The sequence below is a fragment of the Epinephelus moara genome, chromosome 20 (assembly GCF_006386435.1).
Source record: "Epinephelus moara isolate mb chromosome 20, YSFRI_EMoa_1.0, whole genome shotgun sequence".
Classification (NCBI taxonomy): Eukaryota; Metazoa; Chordata; class Actinopteri; order Perciformes; family Serranidae; genus Epinephelus; species Epinephelus moara.
In genome coordinates this window covers 38,173,239-38,183,980 of record NC_065525.1, presented here as the reverse complement: position 1 = coordinate 38,183,980, position 10,742 = coordinate 38,173,239, and the positions used below count along the sequence as shown (strand labels likewise).

Here is a 10,742-nt window from a genome sequence, read left to right as displayed (position 1 = left end):
GGTACCAAAATGACCCAATACTCAAAATTTCTTATGTATTTTTATGGAACCAATCAATTTTAAGTTTTTAATGGCTTTTTTAGGATTTATTTAGTATTTTGGCTGTGACTGTACTAAAAGAAATTGCACTTGAAGACCTAAGAGTGATTCTTAATGCAATATTTCACAAATGCATGGGGTGTCCGAAAACTTTTTTCCACCACTGTATATATGTTAGTGACTCTTTAGCTGTGAAGTGGCCGGGTCACAAACGTTCTCATTTGACAGCTGAACAGTAACACTAAAATATGTTTCTGAAAACATCTGAGGGGAGAAATAGGCAGCAAAATCTTGATTCATGAAGATAAAAAACAAAGACTGGTCAGTTCACTCAGTGTTAAAGTCCATGGTACAGGGAGGCGTATTAAAAATCCTTAACTTCGACTGGAGAGTCTTCATCACACACGATGGTTCATCTATGTATTAGTAAAGGATTTTTAACAACAGTCAGTGCCTCAGGTACCTTTTTGGACTGCCTGCCTGTACCAGGGATTTTTACACAGTCGTTGTTTTTTATCTTTATGTGAACCTGACCTTTTCAAAGCTAACTACATAGAGCCTTAACCCAGTGCAGCGCTCCCTATTTTTTCCTCAGAAGTGTGATTCATATTTGATCACACCGCTGCCTAGTTTGACAGTCTGACTGCAGTTCAACAGCAGTGATTGACATGACTGACAGCTGCGTCAGAGACTCCTCAGGTCTGACCAGTTGTTTGTGTTCATGTGTGGTAAGGCCACCAGAGGCAACTGAGGAGGAGGGACAAGATTTTTTCACACAGTATCTGTCTCATGTGCTACTGTGTGAATGTAGTGACGGCTTCAGATTCAAAAGTTACCTACTGTAGCTTTAAATATCTGATGGGACTCAGAGTTAAAAGACTGGGATCAGGATCAGGACATCTGACTGTTTCACCTGTTGCATTCTTTCACGTACAAATATTGTTTTCATGATGTTATTTGGGGAGTTTTGGTGCAAAAAAGAGCTGCAGTGATTAATCAGTTAGTTCAGGGATGGCCAAACTTTTACCCTCAGGCCAACTGCGGTCTGCTGCCCATTTTTTAAATGGTTCATGACCAAATTTTAAAAATAAACTTGAATATGGCTTGAGCATTTAATATATTGTATCATATGTACATGTCACTGTCATCTTGAACCACTACTCTGGGTGCGTTCCAAATCGCAAAAAGTACGTACTGTTGCATGCAGTATGCATGCACACAATTGGGACATACTACTTCCTCATAACATTATGCCCTGAACTTTGACCCTCTTGCTTTTATATCCGTAACCTTGGAAATAATAAAACGCCACTTACTGAGTTCACCAGAGATGGAGGTCAACCCGGAGAGCTCTGCTGTTGTTACTTTGCGATGTGTGTGGTTTAACTGTAAAATTGTAACTGCACAGATTGTAGATTTTAACATTTTATATTTGCATCAGTGAAATTATATCTGCAGTTCTCTGTTGTTTTTATAGTTACGTCCTAGTGTTGTTTTTAATATGTATGATTATTTTGTTCACTTAAACAATTAATATTCCTGTTACTATTAGTCAGCTGGTCATCATTTACTTGAATGTGCTGTCATCCATCATTGTGACTTCTGACAGCTGTCAATCAATTGTCATTAGTTTGCAGCTCAGTCGGTGTGACGTGTCGTCCGCTGCGCAGAGGATTGTGGGTCAGAATAGCCAGAAAAGCATGCTGGCTTGCAGACTGCACCGGATGTAGTAGAACATCCTGGTATTTTTGGCGTACTGCATCTGACATACTTTGTTTTGGGACACACTACATCTTTTTCTGGTGAACTATATAGTAATGGTAGTATGGGTATTGGAACGCACAATATAAGCAAGCCCTGTTATTGCACTTCTTAATTTGAACACTAGATGTCACTACCTCCCCTACAGTGATTGATTACTAGTCATGAAATACATTTACTTCAGTAAACATGGCGGCAGATTTACTTTTTGTAATATATGTGCACACTAATAAACTACTGCAGTGGCAAACATCAAACTGTTAGTAGTGCTGCGCAGTAGTTTTAATAGAAAATGAATAAGTGTACTGGGTTAGAAACTCTGAAATTCTTGCTGTGTAACTGGTCTCAAGCTAGGCATTTACTATTGTTTGGCCTATGACTCCTTATTTTTGTATGTATGGCCTGCAATCAAAAATATTTGTCTACCTCTGAATTAGTTCATCAACAGGAAACTTTTAATAATCACTTAATCGTCAGAGTAATTTTTCATACAAACATGTCGAATACTTGCTGCTTCCATCATCTGAACTGTAAGGATTTTATCTGATCTCACAGTAAACTGGATATTTCTGATTTTTTGAACATGTGATATGATCCTGTTGGGTGTTAGGAAGTTGTTTTGGACATTTTATTTCAATGATGAATCAGTGAATCAGAAACAGAATCAGCAGATCAGAAGAAAATCATGTCACAGTCTAAAAACCAGCTGATGTCATTTTACTGGTCATTGATCCTTAATGTTTAAATATGAATTTAAATGATCATCATAAGGTTTCCCATGATGCTCTGCTGCTACATGACCTCATGTTTTCTCCCTCCCTGTTGTGTGCAGGCTCCTCAGACCGTCCGCCTGGCGACCCCCACTCAGACGAGAATGGTTCAGCCTCCCTCCACCACCACCGTACAGGTGTGTGTTACCTGTCTGTGTCACACACTCAGCTGCTCTCAGGCTGCGTTCACACACATTAACACTTTGAAACATGAACGCTGCATTTCTGCAGTTTGACCTCTCGACTGACCTGATGAAAGATGAAAAAGTGTTTTGATGTGCGATGACCTTGTTAGGTTTCATCATGTCTCTGTGGTACCTGAAACAACCCACCCACGCTGACACGGAGCTTTGTGTTGTTGAACGCCCACTAAGACACAAATCAGACTGCCTCCATGGAGATGATCAACGTAGAGACAAAATCATTAGCTGAGGAACTTTGATTAATATGAAGACTCACAGTAAATGAATCATGTCCTCGCCTCACTTTACCGCACAGAACACACAGTCAGGTGTTCATATGAACGCTGATGCTGTCGCTCGTTAATGACGATGTTTACCTCCATCTTTTTTATTAACTCACATTATGAAGAGACGTGTTAATATCCAGTCTGAACAGCAGGAGTAATTACAGCAGGGAAAACTTGTTTCACTGTTCATATGAATTATCATGAGTAAATACAACATGAGCTGCAGACCTGACTCTGACAGATGTGTCTGGTCCTCCTTTGTTGAGACAGACATCAGCAGACCTGACTCCGGTTGGGACCAGTCACAACTGTTTATCTGATAACGAGCAGGTTCAATATGATGACTGACAGCTTGTGGGGTGTTGGCACTTTACACAAACTATGTGATGACATCATATTTACAGGGTTCCCACAGTCATGGAACATGTGAGCTTGTGGTCACTTAGTTGATCTGCACAGCGTGAGTGTAAATGTCTCTGCTTCTGTTCCTACAGAGAGGAGGATTAAACATGTAGTGAGAGTTAATACAATGTACAAGATCAATGAAAAGTGACTGCAAAGAGTCCAAAAGGAAAGTTCCCACTTCTGTTCTGCACTTCCAGCACCAACTACCCTTCATCCAACCTCTAATACAGCAGCATTAAATATAAAAACAGTCTCTGATCCTGCCGTACATCCCTCTGTGGAAGAAAGAGCTTCTTTTTAATAACTACTATCATTAAATCTGATCTGTCCGGTGGTTTCTCTCCCTGACGGTGCTCCTCTGCCTCCAGAAGGCCATCACAGTGGCCCCCGGCGGTGCAGCGGTGTCGGTGAAGATGACCCCGCCTCAGAAGGCCCAGACGGTGATTACAGCTGGGGGGACGCCTGTGGCCAAACCCGCCAGTGTCCCGTCCACCCCCCTGACCAGCACCACGCCTGCTCCGACCCCCACGCCCCCTGCCAGAGTCACCGTTGTGTCACAGGTTCACTTCCTGTTTTCCGTGCTCATGCACTTCTTCATTATAACAATGACAGTGACTCTGTGTGGAGCGGCTGACTCATCCGTGTGTTTTTAACAGGAGATGCAGGAAAACGTGAAGAAGTGTAAGAACTTCCTCGCCACGCTCATCAAGCTGGCATCCCACAACTCGCCCTCCCCAGATACCTCCAAGAATGTGAAGGCCCTGGTGCAGGACCTGCTTGTACGTCTCTATTAATAATAATTATTTTTTTGTTATTATTTTTTATTATTTTATTTTATTTTATTTTGTTTTGTTTTGTTTTTTTTTATATTATTTTATTTCATGGCATAAGGCCCTAGTGCAGGACCTGCTCTAGTCTTTATTATTATGTTTTTTATCTCTATTTTATTATTTTATTTATTATTGTGTCATAATATAAGTTATAATTTCTGTGTGTATAATTATTTTATTGTTATACAATACATTTTATTGTGTGTGTGTGTGTGTGTGTGTGTGTGTGTGTAATTATGTTTTATTATAATGTAATTTCAGGATGCAAAGATTGAGCCTGAGGAGTTCACCACTCGGCTGCAGGCTGAGCTGAAGTCCTCTCCACAGCCCTACCTCATCCCCTTCCTCAAGGTACTACTACTACTTTGTCACTCCTGCTACTGCTGCTACTGTATCATTGCTGCTACTTTACACTACTACTGCTACATTTATCTGAGTCTGTGAAGTAACCTGTACCCCAGATTATTTATACAAAAGATAATCAGCTAATGAATAATATATTTGCAACACCATGGCGTCTGTACTTTCACTTCAGTAAAAGATCAGACTACTCTTTCACACTGACTTCACCATCAGCTGTTCATCCCTGACATGTTGTCCGCCCACAGAAAAGCCTCCCCGCTCTGCGTCAGTCTCTGCTCAACAGCCAGCAGTCTCTGGTGACCCCCAGCACCTCGGCGCCCCCACCTGTTGCCCCCGGCTCCGTCACCACCGCCACCATCAGGCCGCGGCTGCCCATCAGTCCGGCCGGCAGCACCGTCAGACTCAACGCACCCATCACAAACACTCTGGTACCAGCACACAGTCACACTGAAGCAACAGCCTGACAGACACTTACACTCCAATACCCCGGCAACATTTCAGTTAATTAATAATAATTATGATAATGAACCTCAAACCCTGACGTTAATGTTATTTTAATGTTGCTGTAACGTTTGTTCAGGCTGTGGGCAGAGCAGGAGTCCAGACGGTTCAGACTCGTACGCCTGTAGTCTTCAGTCAGACTCTCAGAACTCCAGGTGAGTCTCTTCTCTCTGACTCCATCACAGTCAACATTATTATGCTCATATGTCAGCAGGTTATTAATATTAAATGTGTTTCTCCTCAGGTACACTTGTCAGAGGACCCACAACTATAATTGGCAAAAGTCCTGTGAACCTGGCAGCTCAGGCCAATCAGAGGAAGCTGAGCGACCCGGGGGGCGGGACATTCAGGTGGAGTATACACTCACTGGCTGGAATTAGTTTTGCACAGATGAGGTTCTTTACACAGCGGGGGGCGGGACAGATAAATTACATGAAAATGCAAAATACTGGCCTGCGAGTACGTCGCATCAGAACTTTTCAGTTTGCCAGGGATGCAAATTTACAACAGTTGCAACAGGTCCGTGTCATGACGTCCATTCTGCACAGTTTGGATTGGTTTATGCCGGTGTGAAAGCTCAGAAAAATTGACCTCGTTCTCTACCATAATTACATCTCTTTTCCCCCTGCTAGTATTCACATATGTAAGTACTCATGACAAAGAAAACAGTTTGAAAAAGTGTATTGATGTGCAAATTAATCACACAACCCCTGTGTGTAAAGGCCTTAAGTTTGGTGACCTGATTAAATCAGGATCATGTGCTTCTGTCAAACACATAAACAATTAAAAGTGATTTACATAAGACAATTAAAGCAAGATAAAACAATCAAAAAAATAAAATCAGTTAAAATGGAAGTACATGCTGGAGCAGGTCAGATAAATAGAACCTGAGTTTGTCTTGAGCTTCATAACATTTGTGACAACAGACTGATTGATAAATGTTCTCATGATTATTACTTTAATATAGTGAAACCTGCTGTCTACCGGAGGCTAGAAACTCTTTTCTCATGTACCAAAAATAATATTAAAAATAAATGTAGCCATTAAGTAATAAAACATGACTTAAATTGCTATTTCTGTATTAATTTGCATTTTTATTTATTCGTCTTCGTATTAATTCCCCAATTTATATATTATTTGTATTATTTATTTTAAGTATTAATATTGATATTACATGTTCACATTTACTTTTTAATTTATTTTTAAATTATTCATTCTTAAATATATTTATTTTTGTATTTAAGTATTTATTGATTTATTTCTGTATTATTTTCCTTTTGCATTTGCCCCTATTTATTTCCCCAAACTTATTTATTTTCTACATACATATATGTATTTCTTTATATATTTTTTCTATATTTTTTATTTTGGCACTTATGTCCTCCATACCCGACAGAGGCAGTTGGTCAGTGGTGTAGTTCAGAGATCAGCCAGAAGAGGGCAGCATGTGCACACAGTGCTGATACATGCAGACACATTAATATCACAGCAGTGTTCCAGCTGTCATGATGTGTGACTGACCCTCTGCAGGACTGAGTTTACTGCAGCTTCCTCCTCACAGAGCTCATCTACACCTGAATTATCTACATTAAACACATTCAAGCATTTGAAATGCTTTTATTGGAGGCTCCATAGTGTCAGCCCTGATATTTTAGATCTAGAAGAGGATGAAGTGATGAAGCTTTCTTCATGTACCAATATAAGAACCAACTTTTAAAGGAACCTCTGGGTTATTATTTCTAACTTAGATCCAGCTTTCTGGGGACAGAAATAAATAAACTCACTCTCAACGAAAGAAGAATAAAAATGGCTCATAGTTCAGTTTTTCAAACACAAACAAGGCTGCATAATTCAGTGTGGCAGAAAAATAAAGTTTTGAAAGATGTGATGCAGCCTTTGAACAGTTTTAACCAATCAATACTTTAAAGACTGGAAGTTTAACATAGTGGAAAACTTTACCTTCAGCTGGTTATTGTGGTAACTGGGAGACTTTCTGCTGCTGTTTGATGTGAACATTAACAAGTCTTTTCTCTGACTGTCTCCCAACAGAGATGACGACGACATCAACGACGTGGCGTCCATGGCCGGCGTCAACCTTAACGAGGAAAATGCCCGCATCCTAGCAACCAGCTCGGAGCTCGTGGGCACGAAGATCCGCTCCTGTAAAGACGAGGCCTTCCTGCCCACCGGCCTGCTGCACCGCCGCATCCTGGACACAGGTACTGTCACCTGACGCCTGGCACGTGACACCAGTATTGGGAGGAGTGTCTGCGGCCTCTAAACCTTCACAAATAAGACAAAAAGTAAACTGTATAATACTCAGTGCACCACAAAGAGTGAAATGTAGCCCTAAGGTGCAAAGCAAACAGCTTCTCTGTGTCCTGTGCTATTTGCACATTGTCCCCTTTCTATGCAAATGAGGCTCACTGCAAGCACAGTCCTGTTCACAAAGATCAGCTCTAACAGTCACAGTGACAGTATGGCTGTGTCCGAAATCATTCACTCATTCACTACTCACTACTGCCTATATAGAGGTAGTGAGTAATTACACAGCCTATTAGATTGCTTTCACACCTGCCCTGTTTGGTTCGGTTGATTCAAACTCAAGTTCGTTAGCCCCCATATGTGCGGTTCGTTTGGGCAGGTGTGAACACGGCAGTCGCACTCTGGTGGCACCAATACAGCCGGACCTTCTTGAAGAGGTGGTCTCGGTCCGGTTTCAAATGAACTCTGGTGCGGTTCGTTTGTGGTGTGAAAGCAAATGAACCCGATGATTTTATGACAGCAGATATGTGATTTTAGCGTGCTTTAAAAAGCTAAACTACCAATAAATCCATCTGCTGATTCTGAAATCTGTCCGCAATCTTAAAAATGGTCTTTGTAAGGCTTAAAATCTATTTATGCTAAGGCTTATGTGTAACCATGGTAACATGTATCGACATCAGCAAGGGTATTTTCCCTGATTACAAAGCTAAAAGGGAAAACAGCCTCAAGAGACACTGAGTCCTGCGGAGACATTTACATCTTCCTTTCCAGAGAGGAGGAGGAGGAGGAGGAGGAGGAGGAGTGGTGGTAGTAAGTAGAGGAGCTGAAAGAGTTACAGTGAGCAGAGCAGATCTGTAGTGAGACAGAAATGTAGAGGGAACTGTTTTGAGTTGAAGCAATTAGTCAGTGGAAATTGTGTCAGAAAATTAATTGGCAACTATTTTAATAATCATTAATTGATTGTGTCATGTTTCAAGCAAATTTTCTGTCGGCCCAGCTCCTCTGCACTCATCTGTGTTTCCTGTCAGAGCTGGACTCACTGCACAAACACATCAGAGAAAATCTGAACAGTTTAGACTCCTGATACCTGAAACGGATGCTTATCTGTTTATCTGTCCTCTTATCTGACTTTCTCTCCTCTGGTCCTCAGCTAAGAAGCTGGGCGTGAGCGAGGTGCCTCTGGAGGTGGTGAACCTCATCTCCCACGCCACCCAGTCCAGATTGCGCTCCCTGCTGGAGAAGGTTTCAGCCGTCGCTCAGCACCGCACGGACGGAGGGAAGGTGAGAACCAGCTGTCTCACACTGAGTCACAGAGGGAAACCTCACCTTTATTACAGAGTGATGCACAGGATGAACATGATTACACACAAAACAGGAAGAAACAACGTGCTCTCCTTTCTTAATCTTCCTCCTCCTCCTCCTCCTCCTCCTCCTCCTCCTCCAGGATGAAGAGAATCACGAACAGACGTCAGACGTTCGCTCGCAGCTTCGTTTCTTCGAGCAGCTGGAGAGGATGGAGAAACAGAGGAAAGACGAACAAGAGAGAGAGATTCTGCTCAAGGCTGCCAAGGTACACACACACTTATACATACACTCACCTTCTCTTAACATCTGTCAGAAATATGTCCAGTGATCACTTTTTTCACCAAAAAGTCTTGAAAGTTTAAAAAGAGTAAATTGAAATACAGTAAAAATGTATAAAAGAATACACAAAGGTTATACTACAGAGTATTTATTTGTACAAATAAATTATTATCAGTAAAGAAAATGCTGATAAATGGGCTGATTTTTTATTGTTTTTTGAATAAATTGATTAATAAACATAAATGTAATAAATAGATGTAATAAATTAATATTTTATTTTAGAATATTTTCAGATTTTTGACTTATTGCTTCAATTAAAAGATTTAATTGTATTTATCTTTGCTTTTTAATAAAGCAAAGATAAATACAAATGTGGTTAATTTTAATAAATCCACAGCATGTGAGTGAATAAACACGAGTAAAAGAGAGAAAACAAACCAGAGTGAATGAAGAAGCTCTGTGAAGTCATTGTCAACTGTCCTGAGAAAGCATCATCATCATCATCATCATCATCAGTGCAGTCTGTGTGTGTGTGAGACACATGAAAGCATAGTTAATTACACATTTGACCTTCTGCAGACATCATTACACACACCCACTCACACACACAATGGTGATCGTGTTTCTATTATAGAAATTTTCTTCATTATATTCACATTAAACTGTCTCTCAGTAACAACATGATAATAATTATGGCTTCAACCTCAGTTCAGTGATGATGATGTGTTTGATATTAATTTGTCAGGAAGTCATTTTATAGTCACATGTGCTCTCCCTGTGTTTTCCATCTTCATGTCCTAAAACTCTAACTGAGCCTGTGTTTTATTTCCAGAGTCGTGCCAGACAAGAGGATCCTGAACAGGCTCGTCTGAAGCAGAAAGCTAAAGAGGTTTGTTCCCTCGTATAAAGTGTTTTTTTGCATACACACATCAGTCAAAAAGTGTTCACTGTTTGAAGCTGGTTCACCTCCAGGTCCCTTTAATATTTAGTTCAAGAGCTTTCAGTCTTATGACATGACCTTCAGCAGCTGGAGTTTGTCCACCTGTCATAGAAACATAGATAATAATAATGACTAAAAATAAAACTTTATTGATCCCCATGAGGAGACAATGGGTGTTACAGCCAAAACATAAATTTAATTAAAACAATTCTAAAAAATCAATCTAAAATTAGAAAGTTATATAAACAAGTAAAGATGAAATTAAGTGGAAAAAATGTACAAAAAATGACCATTAGAAACTTGTATAGTTCAGAATTTGAGGCCACGTATATGTGCAACATCAGAATATGTAGTAAAATGATTAAATACAATACAATAAATCATGAAAAGAAATAAAGTCTGGATGGAATCAAGCAATCCAACAGAGACAAGCAGAAATAGATTTAATTATTCAAACACTATTTCTTTCACCTGTGTGCTCATCTTCTCTTCAGCAGGTAAACTTCATCCTCATATTTTAACGCCTGAAGCTACAGATTCAGGATGTGTTCAGGTTCAATACTGAGTGTAGGTAAACAGACAGTCACTGACGTTATTGTGTAAAACAAAAGAAAACAGACCTGAAGTGTAGCAATACACCGCGTTCCAAATTATTATGCAAATTGTATTTAAGTGTCATAAAGATTAAATTTTTTGTTTTTCAATTAAACTCATGGATGGTATTGTGTCTCAGGGTTCTTTGGATCACTGAAATCAATCTCAGACACCTGTGATAATTAGTTGGCCAGGTGAGCCCAATTAAAGGAAAAACTACT

General features: G+C 40.1%; 1 protein-coding gene across 2 annotated transcripts in view; it reads left to right on the top strand.

Moving 5' to 3' along the window:
- LOC126407808 (transcription initiation factor TFIID subunit 4-like) overlaps positions 1-10,742 on the top strand; it is a 27,921-nt gene that overhangs the window by 5,931 nt on the left and 11,248 nt on the right. The window contains exons 3-13 of one of the 2 annotated variants that reach the window (XM_050073033.1): positions 2,633-2,707; positions 3,816-4,004; positions 4,101-4,223; positions 4,536-4,625; positions 4,883-5,065; positions 5,218-5,293; positions 5,383-5,488; positions 7,188-7,357; positions 8,554-8,684; positions 8,848-8,973; positions 9,820-9,876. In XM_050073033.1, coding sequence (XP_049928990.1) covers positions 2,633-2,707; positions 3,816-4,004; positions 4,101-4,223; positions 4,536-4,625; positions 4,883-5,065; positions 5,218-5,293; positions 5,383-5,488; positions 7,188-7,357; positions 8,554-8,684; positions 8,848-8,973; positions 9,820-9,876 — 1,326 coding nt within the window. Of the gene's footprint in view, positions 1-2,632; positions 2,708-3,812; positions 4,005-4,100; positions 4,224-4,535; positions 4,626-4,882; positions 5,066-5,217; positions 5,294-5,382; positions 5,489-7,187; positions 7,358-8,553; positions 8,685-8,847; positions 8,974-9,819; positions 9,877-10,742 lie in introns of both variants that reach the window. The other variant, XM_050073032.1, reaches the window with a different exon arrangement.